Source organism: Ahaetulla prasina, chromosome 1 (genome assembly GCF_028640845.1).
Source record: "Ahaetulla prasina isolate Xishuangbanna chromosome 1, ASM2864084v1, whole genome shotgun sequence".
NCBI classification, from domain to species: domain Eukaryota; kingdom Metazoa; phylum Chordata; class Lepidosauria; order Squamata; family Colubridae; genus Ahaetulla; species Ahaetulla prasina.
The window spans coordinates 339,968,502-339,988,490 of record NC_080539.1 but is presented as its reverse complement, the minus strand read 5'-3'; the positions used below and the strand labels follow the sequence as shown (position 1 = coordinate 339,988,490).

General features: G+C 37.9%; 1 protein-coding gene across 7 annotated transcripts in view; it reads right to left on the bottom strand.

Annotated features, from left to right (window-relative positions):
• The window catches only part of MARK3 (microtubule affinity regulating kinase 3), a 75,291-nt gene that overhangs the window by 33,344 nt on the left and 21,958 nt on the right, over positions 1 to 19,989 (bottom strand). For 5 of the 7 annotated variants that reach the window (XM_058162774.1, XM_058162776.1, XM_058162775.1 and 2 more), the window contains exons 3-6: positions 15,763 to 15,816; positions 12,742 to 12,790; positions 9,914 to 9,979; positions 1,779 to 1,849 (exon numbers count right to left, since the gene is read on the bottom strand). In XM_058162774.1, the coding sequence (XP_058018757.1) occupies positions 1,779 to 1,849; positions 9,914 to 9,979; positions 12,742 to 12,790; positions 15,763 to 15,816 (240 nt within the window). The remainder of the gene's footprint in view (positions 1 to 1,778; positions 1,850 to 9,913; positions 9,980 to 12,741; positions 12,791 to 15,762; positions 15,817 to 19,989) is intronic. The other 2 variants (XM_058162777.1, XM_058162780.1) reach the window with 1 other exon arrangement.

Sequence of the window (19,989 nt, the reverse complement as noted above, 5' to 3'; positions counted from 1 at the left end):
TATAAACAAGGATTTATAACAAAAAACCTAAGACAACCAATTTTAAGGAAGAAAGCAAATTTGCATGATTGCACAAGAAGCCTACATGAGAACAAAATGCTCAGTGAAGATTTGAAAATTAAACCAGCACATATAATAGACACATATAGGTGGAGGAAACAGCAATGTACCTCCAAGGGAGAGTGCACAGAGACAGTCCATAAAGTTGGTATTACACTGAGCACAGATTGGCAAATAATAAAAACAATTAAAAAGAACTCATTCAGAAATATTCAAAATAAAGAGAAAAAGGAAAGGAAAGGAAAACATAAATTACTCAATTCAACCTTCTTTAGTAAGATGGGATGTGTTCCTCTTGGTAATTACAAAGAGCAAAATGAAGGCGCAAGTCAAAAGCATGGGACTGAAGAAGTGTAATATGAATAACTTGAACTCTATAGAGCCAGATGCAAAGCAAGGGAATTTATTGATAATCCAGCTGAAACTCTATGAATTCTGCTGAAGAAATCCTGGTCAGGTAGTGAAGTATCAGATGAATGTAGAGAACAAACATTGCTCACAAAAAAAAGAGGAAGGTCTATAGAATCTCTTCCAGCTGGGTTTTAGGCTAGAACATGGGAGTGAAGTTGGTCACATTTGTGGATAACCTCTTAAGGGAGTGGTGCAGAGGTAGCGCTCATCAAACTGGAGACAGAAATCATGCAAATGCCACAAAGGAACTTTTGGGTTCTCTACTCTTTTAATATTTTTATTAATTATCTGACTGAGCAAGTGAACAAAATGCTTATCAAATCTGTAGATTGCATGGAATATTAATATCCCATTCACAAACCATTTTATAACTTACAAAAATGAGCTAAAATTTAACAGGTTGAAATATAAGAGACAAAAGTAAAATTCTTCACTTAGGAAAAACAAATCAGTGTACAAGTATAGGATGAGGAACATCTGGTATGGTAATAGCAATTGTGAAAAAATCTTCAAAAACAAGTTGGTTGCAAACTGAGAATGTGCCAAAAATAAGATTATCGCACAAACATCAAATAAAATTTAAAGCCACAATAAAAACATACTGAAATCACAATACTTCCTTCTAGGCTAATCACACCACCTCTCAAAGCTTGTGCCCAGTTGTGGGCATTAAAAGGAATTAGTCAAACTGGAACAGGTTCTGAGGACAGCAAAATGAATTATCAGGGAGCTAGAAATTGAGTCCTATGAAGAAATATTGAAAGAATGGAGATATTTAGCCTGAAAACAAGAGGAAATTATGACAGCATTCTTTAAATATCTGAAATATCTGGAAAAAAGTGTCAAACAGAAGATACCAAGACCTGTTCTCATCTTACAGGGCATAAACATCAATTTAAGATAAAGAAAGCACACTCTAATTCAATATTAGGAAACATTTCACAATAATGTTTTTGCTTCCCTTTACCTGACATACTAAAGCAGAAGAGAGACAGACATAAGTTGTCAATGCCTTTAGATTCCTTGATAGGACTGGGATTAGATTTAATGGCCTAAACAGTCTCTTCCTGATCTGATTGGATTCCTCATTAACTCCTTGTAGAAACACCAAATTATGTAGGAATTACCTTCCCTTAATGATGTATCATATAACTAAAGCATCAACATTGGTGGACTGCAGTCACATTGTTGAAGTCAATTTTATCACTATTTTCCATGAACAAGTGCATCCATCTATATGCTAAGGATGAGATCAATCACTAACAGGAAAACATCTTGAAATATTTTACATCAAAGTATTTTCATACCTGTCTAAATTTCGCTCTTGCCTCTTTTTCCTTCATTCTTCCATGTGCAACTAGATAATCAAATACCTCCCCTGTAATTAAGGCATACAAAAGGAAAACAGATCACTTAATGATCAAATAATAGTTAAATTATTCCTCACTGTGATAATAAATTTATAATTAGAAACAAACAGAACATTCATGTGTAATCTTATAGATTTCATGTTATATTTTATTATAAAATAATAATAATAATAGCCGCTGGGTGAGGTTATGCGTGGTTTCGGGGTGGATTACCATCTGTACGCTGATGATACTCAGCTGTACATTTCCACCCCGAACCACCCCAACGAAGCTGTCGAGGTGATGGGCCGGTGTCTTGAAGCTGTGTGGGTCTGGATGGGGAGGAACAGGCTCCAGCTCAACCCCTCCAAGACAGAGTGGCTGTGGGTTCCGGCATTCCGGTACAGTCAGCTTACGCCATCGCTGACTGTTGGGGGGGAAGTATTGACCCCCAGGGGAAGGGTGCGCAACTTGGGCGTTCTCCTGGACGATCGGCTGTCCTTAGAAGAACACTTGACGGCCGTCACCAGGGGAGCATTTTATCAGGTCCGCCTGATTCGCCAGTTGCACCCTTTCCTTGACCGGGACTCCTTACGCACGGTCACTCACTCCCTCGTTACTTCCCGCCTGGACTATTGCAATGCTCTCTACATGGGGTTCTCCTTGAAGAGCACCAGGAGGCTCCAGCTAGTCCAAAATGCGGCTGCGCGGGTGATAGAGGGAGCACCACATTGCTCCCACATAACACCTATCCTGCACGGCCTGCACTGGCTGCCGGTAGCCTTCCGGGTGCAATTCAAGGTGTTGGTTACCACCTTTAAAGCGCTCCATGGCTTAGGACTGGGTTACCTACAAGACCGCCTTCTGCCACCGATAGCCTCCCAACGACCTGTGCGCTCCCACAGAGTGGGCCTCCTCAGAGTGCCGTCGACCAAACAATGTCGGTTGGCGGCCCCCAGGGGGAGGGCCTTCTCTGTGGCAGCACCGGCTTTATGGAATGAGCTGCCTCCGGGGTTACGCCAAGTCCCCGACCTCCGGGCCTTCAAACATGAGCTGAAGACTCTACTATTTCATCGTGCGGGACTAGCCTAAGAAATATTTTATTGTAATTTTAAATGGGTTTTAAATCGGTCTTTGACCGTTTTAGTTGATTTGGCCATTAAATATTTGGTTTTAATTTGTTTTTAAAATTGTTATTTATATTTGTATTTTAATATGGCTGTAAACTGCCCTGAGTCCTTCGGAAGAAGGGCGGTATAGAAATTAAATTATAAATTAATTAATTAATTAATTAAAAAAATATTTTATTAAACCTCTTCAGAACTGTTATAAACTGCTTTACATGTTATAATTTTGGTTTTATTTTTTAATGTTTTACATTTTATCCTTTTACATTAAGATTAATTTTCAACTACTGTAACATTTTGAAATTCTGTAGAGGATAAATGGGATATAATTGGATTAGGTAAACCAAATATCTACAAGAAATGACAGCAGGAACAGAGCAGAAAGACTTTTTTTCACTTATGATGGAACTAGTATTCCAAAACGTGCTTTTTGTAATCTTAGTGAACCAAGATAATCATGGCAGCAGTAATAAATAACACTGTATCTAATGTTGATCCAAAATGGTGATTCATTTAGATTAGTAGATTCCATAATTCAACTGCATATTGCATGAAAGAGATAATTTTGCTTGTCCTCAATCTCCTGTAATAAATGGCATTGGGTAAATAACTTTTAGTAACACAAGGAATGTGTTACTATTATTCTTTATACCATATAATTTAGTTTTAGTTTTGCATATGATTCAGTAAGCCATGATCATGTTTCTTTTCCCCCCCACGCTGTAGTCTATAGTCTATGGGACAGTTCAATTATTGAGAATGTCTGCATATTAAATAAGGTTAAAATTATTGTTGCAGCAATATCACAAAAAGTTAGATCAATAATGGTGGGAAACGGAAGAGGTTTACAGTGGCTTGTATCTTATGTTAGAATGAAAAGTAGATAGATGAATATAATAAGAAAGGGGAAATTGCCTGAATCAAATTGAATTTTCTTATACTACCACAGACAGATTCCTCTCCCCAGTTATTAGTAATTTTCTGTCATCTGTAGCCCCATATTTAGAGCCTCTAGCTCTCCTGAACTTTTTGCACACAATGATCCGCAGATGGCTTTGAGGAAATTATGTGAGCTGCTTTCCCAACCTATAACAAATATAGTCCACATATTTTTAGAGAATTGGAAAGAATTTCAGGATAACATACGTTACATTCCTTTACCGCTCTCCCATAATGTATAAGAAATTATTTCTGTAGTTAGAGAAGCAGAGGCTGTAGTTACTATGCTTCTGTACTTGAGAGAGTTGCATCAAGGAAGATCCTTATGATTGTTTCTCACACTTGGAGTTTGCAAGAAAAACCTATGCCAAAGCAACAAAGCATATCTTGGAAAATATGGGAAAGCTCTTCACAACCCCCCTTTTTCAGGGTCTGGAAAATGATGGTTTAACTTTCAACTATTTAGGCCCCATAGAAAAAAAAATCTACATAATTCCATAATTCCAATCTGGAAACATGTGAATAAATACTACTACTACAATAAATGGACTGATCCGATTTAAGCCAACTAAGCATTCTCTCCTCCAAAAGTTTCTAGGTTTCTGTTTACAGGTAGTTCACAAGTTATGACTGGTCGCTAAGCTCAAAGTTATAATGGATTTCTGAAAAGCTACTCATAACCCTGTTTCAAAGTTATAATCACTGCAGAACCCCTGCAGTCACATGAACAAAGTTGGGCGGATTTTCCATTATGATTGACAGCAGGAATCAGTAGTAGCCTCCTGCTCATTTCTCTCCCAGTCCTGTTCCGCAGGCTTTGGGCCTGCTTTTATACTCCATAAAGTCTAGAACCCTCATCCCCAACTCCACAGTGTTGCAATCAGCAACACTGATTGCTCGCTTATCTACTGTAAAGTTCCAGAAGTCTGGAAGCTTGTGTTGGAGACAGAAAGCAGGCTGCTCCACCTCTTGGCATCCCTAGGCTGCATGGCTGCCCTGCAAGTGGACACCATTTTTGGTGGCCACTCCACAAATAGCGCCTGATCCCTGGATGTTGCCATGAAGCTAGCAGGGATGCCAAGTGGCAAAACAGCCTGCTCTCCTTCACCAATGCAATCTCCGGAGCTTTGGAGTTCTACAGAACATAGGTTAGATTGGTGACAAGGGGTGAAGAGGAGAATGTGGGACCTGGTGGAGTGGAAAGCAGGCCCAAGACTTCCTACCAAGGGGCAGGAAGTGTCCTGGGTGGGGGGGAGCCTTGGGAGGCCAAGGATAGGTGGATCTGGACCTGTGCTAAGCTTCCCCCCATCTGAGGCACCTGTAACAGCCATATCAATAATCAGCCAGCAACCACTGATATAAATTATCCTTAGTTGTCACTGGGCTACTTTAAAATACCACACACACTTCCCGCATCAGTAAAATTACTTTGACTGTACAAACAATAGCAGTAAGGGAAATGTAAGAAAATGTAAATTGATTACTATCTTCATGTACTTTATTTTTTTAGTATATGGCCAGACAAGATATATCTTTACGCTGTCTGAAAATTTGTTGGAAAATATTTAAATAATAAAAAAAATATTATTTCATCTGAACAAAAAGCTATGTACTGATTAAGGAAAATCCAATTAATAAGTCACCCTAAATATAATGACAATTCAACAAATTTTGATCTGCTCAAACTGAGTCTTCCAGGAATATGCATGCTAACAAAATCATGCTTTCTTATATTATACAAATTAGGATCTTCTCAAACCAGCTACAGTGAAAAAATGAAAGGCTCCCTATTTTAATATGCAAATAAAATATATTATAGCATAATACGCAAATAAAAAGTAAAATGTCCAGTGAAAAAATGAAAAGGTTATTTTTAATTTATTATATGGGTTTCCTGCCTAAGCAGGAGATTGGACTAAAAGACCTCCAAGGTCCCTTCCAACTCTGTTCTTCTATTCTATTCTATTATTAACATATTCCTTCAAGGAAAGAACCAGTTGTGTTATAAATAGCGTATACTAGAATATGCTCATTTGCTGTTTAGAACTGAAGTCAGGAACAACTCAGGTGTAATTAGGGATATTACTGATTGTCCCCCACTGTTCTCTCTTTGTAGCAGCAACATAGCAAAGGAATTGGATGTGTCCAGGTAATCCCTGGGTTACGAGTGTTCCCTTAGCGAACGTTTGAAGTTATGCAATAGGGTTTGTGAACAAGGCCTGAAACTATGACTCGTGCAGCACCATGGCAGTTGTTCACCGTTATGAAAAAGAGCAGAGGCTCTGTAACATTCATCCTGCATGTTGCCAGCCAAAAGGGAGCTTTCGGGGTGTGTGTGTGTGTCTGCCCCAGAGAAGCTCTGTTTGGGGGTCTAGAGGCGTCTCTAGATCTGGCCTTCAGAAGCTCCATTTTGACCTGCAACAGGCCAGAGGAGGCCTGCAGAGGGCCGAACAGCGAGTCAGAGGGCCCAATCCTCCCCGGCCTATTGCAGGCCGAAATGGAGCTTCCAAGGGCCAGATTTGTTCCTCAGAAGTTCCATTTAGGATGGCAAACTGCCGGGCGAGGCCTGCGGGGGCCCAAACAGAATTGCAGAGGGGTGCACACGGCTGAGAAGCTGGAGAGGAGAGTGCTTGCTAGATCTTCACAAGGTAAGTAACCGGGCAAAGCAGGTTGGGGGGGGGGAAGCAACTGTGGGGAGCATGAGGTATTTCAGTGGGTTGGGGAGGCCTTGGGTGGTCTTAGGCAAGTGGCCTGTTCCATCAGTAGCCCCCCCCCATTGCCTTCCTCATCCTGAAATAACTCATGTGCACTTAACTAGCCTCACATTTGATTAACAAATGCGTGTGCGAAAGGAGTGATTCCGTTCAAGGTATGAGATTCATTCCCAAGAATCCTCAGGTTATGAATGGAACGGGCAGGCTCCATTACATTTGTAACTCGAGGACTACCTGTATTACTTCCACTTCCAGTAATACATAACAAATATACTGCTCAAAAAAAATAAAGGGAACACCTACACAACACAATGTATTGTATTTAATATGAATATTTCATTCCTTCAGATCTAGGATGTCTTACGGTATACAGTAAAGGGAACACAGAAATACTGTTAAGTCATCCTAGATCTGTAGGAATGAAATATTCTTATTAAATACAGTACATTGTGTTGTGTAGGTGTTCCCTTTATTTTTTTTGAGCGGTGTATATTATAATATTCTCATAACTTTGAACAATTATTGAACACATGGTCATACAAGAGAAGGGGTGTTGGTCTTACCTGATATGCTCCTTCTCAGAGTGTGGGGAAGATCATCCAGGAATGAGTAATACTCTACTTCTCATTCCTGGATGATTTTCCCCACCACATCCTATAGTCAATCTCAAAAACCGTTCATGAAACTAATCTTTTTTATAGGTTCTAGGCCTAACTATTTTACATAATTTATATATGTACTTCCTCCCAGTAAAGAGGGAGCACATTCCAGAAAGGGGAGGGAGACAAGAGGCAACAGAACCTGGAAATTGATAGTGTGTTCAGATAGCCACTCCTCAGATTCCCACAGGTTATATCTGTTAGGCTGAGGACAGCAAGGATTTAGTCTGGAAAGATTCTGTCTGTTATGTGTAAGCAAATATAGAACTGAACTGTGGCTGAATTGTGTTCCATGTTGTTCTTAGACTTAGCCTAACATTAATGAATCTAATGCTAGTATTCGTTTTAGACTAGGCACTGTGATTTTGTTATTGATAACTTACTTTTCCATATGTTCTATTGTCAAAAGCAGAAAACAAATCACAATACAATAACTGAAACACAACAAACCTACTTTAAAATTTCACATGTAGCAGAACATCCTTGCCTCATTTAAATGAATGTGTTAAATACTAAATACAGATAAACAGAATCCTGAGTTATCATCTATCCAGATGGGAAGATTGGCTGGAGAGGCCCTGTTAAAGAAACCCCTGAATTCAAAGGCTAGATAGAAAGAAGGGCTTGGAGAATGACGAATCCATTAGCTGCTTTGAGTGGTCAAAGGTTTTAAACAACAATAGCAACCACACAAAAAAAAATAATCAGGGGTAATGGGAAAAGCTAGAGACTTTCCAGGCCTAAGAAATATTCCTTGGTGTTGATATCATAAATAAAATAGGTGCCTTCATGTACCTGTCCATCTTATCTCTAGTAAGCCTCTGAAATTATTTTCAGTGTTGTGCAGGTTAATGGACTGAAATTGATCTTGAATAATCTAACCCAAGACCATTAAGTGCTTTAAAAAACATTTACTGTACTTTATACCAAACCCAGAAACAACAGAAAATCAATGGAATTGGTAGATAATCACAGTTCCAAGTTGACTGTTGGGACTTAGCCAACCAATGGTCTAGAAAAGGTTTACTTTGCCTTATTTAGATGGTAGTAAAATTTTATACAGAGGAAATGATTTGTATGTATGTTTTTGTTTAAAAAAGGAAGACATGGTACAGTTTTCAGCTTGTAGCTATCACTGAAATATGTCTTTTCCTATCTGCAAGACAAACTGCATGAAAACATCAAAGCAACCAAACACCTCATTTTCAGAAGGCAATATAACATCAAATACTGTCCAGAATATTAATAACAATTAAATTAAAAATCAAAAGTGTGACTAAACCAAGATAGGGGAAAATATTGAAGTAGCAACTAAACTAATCAATCTCCTAATCATAGTAAAACCACAAGGGATTAAATGTAATTTGAAGCACAATATAAAGGGCATCCTGACCAGATTTAATTCATTTATAACTTTTAGAATAGTTAAGAAAATAAAACTAAATATGAAATGTACAAACACAAAATTATTTAAGACGTAATTGAGGATATGGGGAAGCTCTTTCTAAAATGATAAGAAACAACTGTAAGTATTGATTCCTGAGGAGAAAAAAGTATCAAATTGTTGTTAAAATTTAAGTTCCGATGCTTTAAAAACATTTTAAAATTCTTTTATAATCTATTAAATATGAATATAAACTGTTCCCACAGTTAATCTTTAATCACCAGTTAAACTAATCAGTGTTCTTTACCAGTGTTCTTTATCATTGAGTAAAAGGAAGCTATTCTATGTAAATAAAAAAATCTGTCCAACCATTTCTTACACTATGAGTATTTACCTGCTAAATATAAATTGTTGTATCCATGAACAATCAGATCTCTTTTATTTTAGATTTGGTTTTAAATCGGGTTTTATTATTTATATTTCTATTTTAAATATTTGGCCTATATAATAAGTTTTTTAGATTAATGTTTTACTTTGTATATTTATGTGTTTTTTATATGGCTGTACACTGCCCTGAGTCCCTAGGGAGATAGGGCGGTATAAAAGTATGAATAATAAATAAATAATAAATAAATAAATAAATAAATAAATAACTCTTAGTGACTGAGATTTCATTTTGTTTTCCAAAATGCAAAGTAAAGAGGAAGTAATGAAGATAAAATTATCTTGTTTACAGATAATTCTTAGGCTTATTATTTTGATAGCTAATCATAACAGTCTCCATATAAAATGTTTTATCATGTACAGATAAAAAAGAAAGTTGCAAGTGATATACTGTATTGTGTAAAATGAACAAAACAGTGTAAAAACTGTTTATTTGCACATTAACATGTTATTTGGGAAATATAGAAAGCACCAAGGACATAAAAAAGAATAGAGGGAAAAATACACATTTCAAGAATTATACTTTTTATTTTCCCAACTGGATGGAAAGGGAGTTTATTAATATAACAAAAATAAAATTATTTAAATCAGGCAAATAAATTAACAAGTACTAGTGTTTTTTGAAAGCACAAACATCTAAAGTTCTGGATTCCTATTCTAGATAACTTTAGAGTCCTTGCTTAATAACAAAGGAAAAGTAATTACTGAAAATAATTAAGTATTCTTATATTTACAAAGTGGTAATTCTTAAAAATCTTATTCAAAAATAAAATTTTATATAAACAGAAGTTAGGTAAGTGTTTTGCTTGCAAATGTTTGAACTTACCTCCACTTGCATATTCCATGATTAAGTAGAGTGTTTTTTCAGTCTCAATTACTTCAAATAATTTAACTGGAGCAATAACAACAACCAAAAAAGGAAAAGAAAGAACTAGTTTAGAGATGCTATCAAATATATGTATCGACTTGTACAATATTAATATATTTCATTCTCCTATCTGATATTCCAGCGAATGATATTAAATACAAAATACATATTTTAATCAAATTCTCCCTGGAATGCAAGCACAGCAAGGTACTGCTAAACGTGAGAAACCTGGCTCCTTTTGCAAATTGTCATCCCAATTTTCTACTTAATGTCCTTTGGCTAGAAATGCTAAGGAATGAATCTACATAGTACGTTGTTTTCAGTGAGTCATAGCTTCTCTTTAAGCTGAACTGCATATTCTATAATTAAAATCACAGGGGAATCTCAAAAGCAGTTTACAGGCAGAGATACGTATTCACAGAAAAATGTCAAAAGCCTTGCTAAACATCACCTGAAAAAAAGCTCTTTGCATTGTAGCAATAGCATTTTATTAGGGGATACAGACCAAAATTGTAGTACTGAAACCACTTAAAGATCAGACCTCTAAGTAGTTTCAGGAAGCACCAATTGATTATATTTTAGGAAGCCAACTTTTCCACCACCCCCAGGAGAACAAACCAAAGACTAATGCAGAAACATTTAAATGAGTCCATCCTGTTATTTCATAGTCACATTCAGATTAAATACACTACAGTAGATACGTAAACATTTATTACAGTCTGTAATATATAAGACAGTTAAATTTATTCAAATAAGCAAGGTAAAGCAATAGAAATGAAATAAGATATTACCTATTAACAATCATACAGGAATACGTAACTATAACCTAGCTCTCCATTGTATACATCACAATTCTCACTTGAAATCAAAATCAAATAACAAGATTTGCTTTTCACATCTTCTCAAGATAGCATACAAATTCATTAATGCTAATAATTTTATTTTAAAATCTGAAAATTGACCTTTACCATTCTTCTTCTTTTTTCTTAAGAAAGTCAGAAAAAAATGTGTATTTACTTGAATAGGATTTGAGTAGAAAGTTTTATGAGGAAAAAATAAAATGCTGATTGATACGTATGATATGGAAATTATACTCCTCCATTCAGAGGTGCTTCATATGGTAATTTGAGGGTCTTATTGGGCTCAATAAATGATCAGTATGTTTTTTTTCTGACTAGTTCATAACAATAAAAAATCCTGAGATATAAGTAATCAGTGTTGCTTGATCTTCAGAATTTAATCCAACAATAATATACCATCCCATAGTGCTTTACAGCACTCTCTAGGTGGATTAGAGAGTCAGCGTATTGCCCCCAACAATCTGGAGCATTTTACCGATCTCGGAAGAATCGAAAGCCAAGTCAACCTTGAACCAGTCAGGATCGAACTCCTGGAAGTAGGCAGCCTGCAATAATGCATTCTAACCACCGCTCCACCACAGCTCTTTCCAGAAGTTGTACCTTAGCAGCAGATGAGACCAAAGGCAAACTCTCTCTGGGACACACCATTCCATTTATTAAGGCTATTAGATCTGAGCTGCAAATTTTTTTTACTGCAATTCAGTGGCCATCTACATATTTTTTCTGTCCAGATCTGGAAGCCTATTTTCTATCCATCCATCCATCCATCCATCCATCCATCCATCCATCCATCCATCCATCCATATTTATTTATTTGAGTACATATTAGATAATAAGTATAAGCATGACTTGAATACATAAAGTGAATACAATTAAAGGGAACATTAGGACAGGGACAGTAGGCATGCTGGTGCTCTTATTTCCCCTAAAACCCTTCCATATTTCTTTCATCCTCCTTTTCTCTAGCAATGCTTCTAATCCTGTTCTTTCTCCCTCCCCAGTGTCTTATTCTATTCCACTCCTTGCTTTATACTCTATTGTTCCCACTCCTTTTTCTAGTGCGCTCTCCCTCTCCTATTAGCCTGAAGCTCTTCAACATATGTTACCCAGGTGAATGAGGTCTTATTGGAGGTGGAGAAAACAGAAGCATAGCTGAGTGTTTGCTCAGAGCAGCTCAAGCCTTTCCAGAAAGAATTAAAGTAATAGAGCATGTCTGAGCACTTATAAAGAAGACTAGTGCCCAAGATAATGAGACAGCCATACAAAAGACAAAGCCAGGGCAGAATAAAACACAGAAATTAGACTTTCAATTGAAAAGCTTTTCAAGATTTATCTAATCCACTCATTCCCGTATCTCAGCAATTAATATTTTTTAATATGCTCCAGAAGAAATTTGAATTATCAGCTGTAATGGATATATATACAATTTCTTCCTCTGAAAGGGAACAAACTGCAGGGAAGATAAAGTATTCATTTACATCCAGAAGGCTTCTGACTTTGAAAACTGCCTTCCCCTGCAGAATGCTGCAACTACTTGAGTTATGATGAGCCAATGTTATTTGTGATACCTGCTCACAATATACCACAGAACGATTGGTGATATTATGACGAGTACATTAATTCTGCCTTGCAGCAAATAATTAAGGGAGAGGCATGCCCAATAGAAAGGTTTCACATATAGGAGATCCATCTGCATACTAAGACCTTAGATTTTAAATGAATAAAATAAAATTTTGAGTATAGCTGAGTGAAACTGGAAATGTAGGATGATATTGAATGCAGTAGGAGAATGACTGATGTGCTTAAAAAAATCATGTGGATTATGAAGATGTTAAATGTACACATTTATTACATATATTTTAAAAATACATATCTGAATGAATAAATAGATCTATGCAAAAATAGAACATTTAAATCATACTCTACCTATGTTAGGATGATTTAAAATCTTCATTATCCTTACTTCCCTAAACAGCTAGAAAAGAAAATTAAAAAGTTAGTATTACATCGCTAGCAACCCTGAGAACATGTGCATGTAAGAGTGTTACAACTGTAATCATATTTGAAAAGTCTGGAAAATTATAAGTATACCAGAAAAAAAAAAGATATAAGAGCTTTTCCTCCCTTCCTATACAAGCAAGCATACTTTGAAGACCAAGTTTTAACACTAGAGATTTCAGAAGGACATTCAATCTTCTTTCAGGTTTTCTTAATCTGAACATTAAGATTATAGAACTTTAGAGAGTCACTTTAGTCTAGTGGTCAAGGCACCAGGCTAGAACCCAGGAGACTGTGAGTTCTAGTCCCATCTGAGGTATGAAAGTTGACTGGGTGACTTTGGACCAGTCACTCTTTCTCAGTCCAACTCACCACACAGGCTTGCTGTTGTGAGGAGGAGGAGAGTATTATTCACTGCCTTGACTGATTTATAAAAGTAATAAAAATGGGAAAAATTATAAACAAAACTTCACAGATTTAATTTAATTAATTTAATTAATGCCAAAGCTAAAACATTCTAAAACAATTTTAATTTGATGGGTGACTGGAATCTGTCCCGTTCTAAATCAATATCCTACCCTGCTCCAGTTACCGGATGAATTTTTATCTGAGGTCTTGCAGGATGTTGAGGTGAGCTAGCTGGTAATCAACAGGATTGCCTGCTATTGGTTCAGAAGATGAGTGCTCTGAGCTGTTACCTCCATCCCAGGGGTGGGTTCTACTTACCTTTACTACTGGCTCACAACGGGAGTGCGAGTGCGCTTCTGCGCATGCGCAGAAGCCCCTTGATGAAATTGGGGCAGGTGGGCGGAGCCTCCCGCCAGTTTTACTACTGGTTCTATAGAACCGGACAGAACCGAGACCACTGCTCCATTCAGTGCAAGGGTTCACCACATGGAGAAGACAGTAGAGCAAAGGCACTCTGTAAGGCTCCTTGCAAGAGAGGACCCACACCTTCCTGTAATGAGCAACAATGACTGTCTCTACTTCCAGTAGATAGATAACAGTAGATAGGCAGCAAACCCTGGGACAATTGTTCACTAATTCATACTCCATGTTCCTGAAATCTTAACTTTTGAACCTCATGACTTTGACTTTGGATCGCAGACTGTCTGACAAATCTTCTGTTGCTCTTTGACCCTCAGATCTCCCTGACAACTCTTTTGCATGCTGTTTAGAACATGGAAACTTTGGGACTCTAGTAAGGTGATTTTTCTTGACTTTGGGAGTTTCTCCCTCACTTATGTGTACATGTTCATTTGTGTTCAAGCTTCCCCTCCAACTTCTCATTTTTAATGGAGAAATTCAGAATTCAATGAAACAAGGAGCCTGATGAGTGGAAAAGGAAGTTCCCTGGATATATTGGTACTCCTAGCCACCACACTAGAAAGTTTGTCTATAGACTGTAAATTAGAACAGTCATTCAAATGTTGGAAAATTCCCTCAATTAAACAAAGATGCAGAATATTCTTGGCTATTTTTTCCCCAGCAGCCCATTATACCGGTCCACATTAATTCCACAGATATGCATTGCGCTGCAAGAATTAGAAGGTTTCTAAAAATAACCTCTCCATTCCACTGGCAGACATTTTTAGTCACCAGAATGACTAACATTAATTAAAGGTTCACAATAACTCAACAATACTTATGTTCTTCTCCCTTGTATTAATTTTATTTCCTATATTTAATAAGGAACGTGACAACAGAAGGTTTGTATTTGTATTTACTTGTTTCTGTGAAAGCACTTGCACTGTTTTGGACATTTAGGTATTTTAAAAGAAAAGAATGCATTTTTTATTCTTTCCTATAAAATGTAAGATTCTATTTAAATGTGTAACTGGATTGTTCTAAACTCAATACACACCTATTATAATATAGACATTAACTGGGAAACTGAACTGCTTGTTAAATTATTTTCAACTCAAAGTAAGATATTTTCATCAAGGTGTTAATAAACAATATTCATTTGACAGCTGGGATTTTCAGTTGGGAAGATTCCAAAAGCAAAGTCTGATTCCTAAGAACGGCATGATCTGCACAATGGTTTCCTTTTTCTGCTTTTGAAGTAACCAAGGTTTCAAGTTGACACTCCAAACATTTGCTTTGTTATTTTCTGCTCTTAATAGAGAAAGGAACAGAGCAATCAAATGGTTTTATTTTGAATCAGCCACTGCCTCAGAGATAATGCTACCAAAATATCATTTCATTGTGGATAGAACAGAGTTTTTAGAAAAATGCCATTAGAAATTAGCATTCAAACAATCATCAAACAGCAATAAAATTTACTGAATAAATAATAGCATCATTCATATCTTGGAAATATACATCCAACAGAAAATCCATCTCACTACTGGAAACCTAAAAATGCAGCAGAGAATGTTCAATAGTGAAACAATGAGCGAGACAGACTGCTTAATCTTCCCTACACTTCTTCCTAAATCTCTCCATCCTCCAGTTGCTTTTCTACAGAGGAGATTCCTGATACGAATTTGCTACATAGCTCAAGGAAACATTTTGGGTGATGGGAAATTAAAGGCATGGTTTATATGTCCTCCACTGCTCAGATTCCCCATCAATTTGTAATCTGGATCCCTAATTTCAATCCATATAGTTTCAGCCTGAAAAAGTGACCTGTGAAGATGATGTTTTTATAATTTTTGTCCATTAATCAAAAAGGCAGACACACAGATTTATACTACAGATTTGGGTATGAGAATGTAGGTATAGTACTTATTGCAGGTTTTTGATAAAAATTCTGAGCTCAGATCGAGACTAATTTTATTAGATTACTTCTATTCTATCCATTAGGAGAAAAAATAAGTATGATTAAAATGAAATCATTATTCTTAAAATAACACAAAATGTTTAAAAATGGAAGACAGAAGTGCCAGAAAAGAATACTCTAAACAAAGTAGTATACCTAAAAGATGGAATATCTAATAAACTTACCTTTTGTAGACTAGTTGGATTCAATTGAGTTTTGTCAATTATTTTTATTGCAACCTAGAAAAAATACAATTGTTTGGTTTCTCTTAACTGTAGCTGTATTACAAAGCATATTTGATTGTTAATAGCATATTACCAAATGAGCAAATAAACAAAATCAATGTAATGTCAATAGTAATAGTAATAATGGATGATGATATATCAAATCAGCTGCTAGTGATTCTCAGCAGTTTACAAATTGTTTAAAACATTTAAGATAAGACAAACAACAAGAGACAAATATGAAGAATAAATATGACAAGGATGAAAAAACTGGACTGGAAAAAAGGAAAACAATTCCTAGAATCTAAAGAGAGTTTATAACAGCATCTTTCTTCAAATCCCTTTTCTAAATACAGACCACGATCAATATTTGCAATATTTCTTCTGCAGTGAAGACAGGTGTTTGTTACTAACAATGGACGCTTAAGTTGTTACCTAGTACACAGAAAGTGATCTCCTCTGAATCTATCTCTTTACACACACACACACACACACACACACACACACACACACACAGAGAGAGAGAGAGAGAGATAATTTGTTAAATCTATACACCACTTCAATATTATGAATACTCTGCAATCCTGACTTTCATTGTGCCAAACAGAAACATTGTATTCTATTTTTTTCTTGTCTAAGTTGCTGGTAAGAATCAATCAACCAGCTTTAACACAAAACATACTCCAAACCCCTCTTCATATAAGCCTCATTCCCCTGATTCAACTTCATGTCCAACACAGGTATCCAGAACTGTTGAAAACTGGGCAAGCATATAAATTAATAATGAAATAAAAATAAAATATATGCGGACAATGGCAGGCATGTCTGCCGTTCGCACAAATGGAGATGTGTGCATGGGTGCTTGCCCACTGCTTGTGCAGAACCATCCCTTCCCCCCCACCCACTTGACCCCAAAGCTGGAAAGGTTGGGGAACTCCGTTCTATAGCATCTGTGTCATATGGACATAGTGAAGCAGCATATGGAATTTTTTTGTATTTGCCTTCCAAAATGACTGAAAGAAGAGCATTAAATTGAGCTAGTAAAGGCCTTTCTCAGCTTAGATACTGTAATATGGTTCAAGTATCTCACCAGTCTGAACAGATATGATTGCCTGCTCAGGAAAACATTCCTGGGCTGCAGAGACTGTGCTTGTTGTTTGTGGAGATAAGAAAGAAGACAAATGAACATAAAGTATCAACCTTTGTATATGTATTACATATCTGTATCAAAACGGTTGCAGCACCAAGATATTCTACAGCTGCAGAAAGAAGCTGAAAAGGGCAACCAACAATGAATTGGAGTCATCTGTTTATAAAAAATGATTACAAAAGATGATTTTAGAAAAAGATTATACAAGTACATAGGTGATATGGTTATTAATGGATAGTGGCTACTATCATATTGTCCACTACATATGCAAACACCTCTAGTATTCTATAATTGCTACGGAACAGTTGCATTCGGGGCTGCTTTCTTCATATTCTTTAGATCCTTTGGCATCTAGTTGGCCAAAATAGAAAAGAGGCTATTGGAAAAATGCCCTTGTCCTAATGCAGAAGTACTCTTGCATTCTTAACTGAGCAACAGAATCCAAATCCATTTTAATTGCAGATTTTTAAAGAATATATAAAGATGCTTTACATAAATATTGCCAAGAATATATATGAAATAAAGAAATCTACATGTCAAATCAATATTTCTATAAAGGAGAATGTTTTAGCTTCTCGTAATGAATACAATTTATTGGGATTTCTGAGAACATTAATTTTTAATAGTTTAATTTTACTTTAATTAAATTTTAATTTAATTAATCAATCTCCTGGTTCACTGCCTTGTCATGGTGAAGGAGCTTCTGCAGCTCAATGAAGCCATGAGCTGTATTGTGCAGGGCCACCCATGATTGATAGGTCATAGAGAGAATTCTGACAAAATATGGTCCACTGGAGAAGGAAATGGCAATCCACTCCAATATCCTTGCCAAGAAAACCCCAAGGACAGTATCAAAAGGTTAAAAGATATGATGACATAAGATGAGTCCTTCAGGTTGGAAGGTGTCCAATATGCTATTGGGGAAAAGCAGAGGGTGATTACAAGTAGCTCCAGAAAGAGTGAAGCAGCTGGACCAAAGCCAAAAGGATGCGGAGCTGTGGATGTATCTGATGGTGAAAAGAAAGTTCAATACTATAAAGAACAATATTGCTTAGGAACCTTGAATGTAAGAGCTATGAATCAAGATAAGCTGGATGTGATCAAACAAGAGATGACAATATTGATCATCGACATCTTGGGAATCAGTGAACTAAAGTGGACGGGATAGACAAATTTAATTCAGAAGATCATTATCTACTACTGTGGGCAAGAATCCCTTAGAAGAAATGAAGTAGCCCTCAATAAAAGAGTGGGAAAAGTAGTTCTGGGGTACAAGCTCAAAAATGACAGAATGATCTTGGTTTAAATCCAAGGCAAACCATTTAACATCACAGTAATCCAAGTAATCTATCTAGACCCGTTCCAGTCCGGCTTCCGACCCGGATACAGCACGGAGACAGCTTTGGTCGCGTTGGTGGATGATCTTTGGAGGGCCAGGGACAGGGGTTATTCCTCTGCCCTGGTCCTATTAGACCTCTCAGCGGCTTTTGATACCATCGACCATGGTATCTTGCTGCGCCGGTTGGGGGGACTGGGAGTGGGAGGCATCGTTTATCGGTGGTTCTCCTCCTATCTCTCCGACCGGTCGCAGACGGTGTTGACAGGGGGGCAGAGGTCGGCCGCGAGGTGCCTCACTTGTGGGGTGCCACAGGGGTCGATTCTCTCGCCCCTTCTGTTCAACATCTATATGAAGCCGCTGGGTGAGATCATCAGTGGCTTTGGGGTGAGATACCAGCTGTACGCTAATGATACTCAGCTGTACTTTTCCACCCCAGGCCACCCCAACGAAGCTGTTGAAGTGCTGTCCCGGTGCTTGGAAGCCGTACGGGTCTGGATGGGGAGGAACAGGCTCAAGCTTAATCCCCCCAAGACGGAGTGGCTGTGGATGCCGGCACCCCGATTCAGTCAGCTGCAGCTGCAGCTGACTGTCGGAGGCGAGTTATTGGCCCCAAAGGATAGGGTGAGCAACTTGGGTGTTCTCCTGGATGAACGGCTGTCGTTTGAAGATCATTTGACGGCCGTCTCCAGGAGGGCCTTCCACCAGGTTCGCCTGATTCGTCAGTTGCGCCACTTCCTTGATCGGGATGCCTTGTGCACAGTCACTCATGCGCTCGTTACCTCCCGCTTGGATTATTGTAATGCTCTCTACATGGGGCTCCCCTTGAGGTGCACCCGGAGACTTCAGTTAGTCCAGAATGCAGCTGCGCGGGTGATAGAGGGAGCTTCACGTAGCTCCCACATAACACCACTCCTGCGTAGACTGCACTGGCTACCTGTGGTCTTTCGGGTGCACTTTAAGGTTTTGGTTACTACTGTCAAGGTTCCAGAAAAACCTGTTCTGCATAAAAAAAACTCAGAAGCCATTGTTTTCCAGAGTTCTTTACTAGCATGAGGAAACTGGCACACGATGAGTGAAATTCCAAAACTGAATTTCCGGATTCTTTTCCCAGTTATACAAACTCCAAGAGTCCCACCCCGCTGACCCCTTTGATGGTCACATGGTCCCACGTTCTCCCAGTTCATTCGAATATCTTCTTGCCACTCTTCCTGCAGATGTGAACACCATCCGACCTTGACCGCTTGAAGAATGTTACCATACCCCTCGGCCCCCCTTCCTCCCCTCAGGGGAAAAATGTGGCAGCGTCTGGAACCCTAAAGTCTAATATGGTTTCCAGGCCTGACAACTACCTTTAAAGCGCTCCATGGCTTAGGGCCTGGGTACTTACGGGACCGCCTGCTGTTACCTCATGCCTCCCACCGACCTGTACGCTCACACAGAGAGGGACTTCTCAGGGTGCCGTCCGCCAAGCAATGTCGGCTGGCGGCCCCCAGGGGAAGATCCTTCTCTGTGGGGGCTCCTACCCTCTGGAACGAACTTCCCCCGGGTTTACGCCAAATACCTGACCTTCGGACCTTCCGCCGCGAATTGAAAACACATTTATTTATTCGCGTGGGGCTGGCTTAAATTTTATTGGTTTTAAATTTTTATTATTAATTTTTAATGGTTTTAGTTTTATATGTTCCAAAGTTTTTAAGCC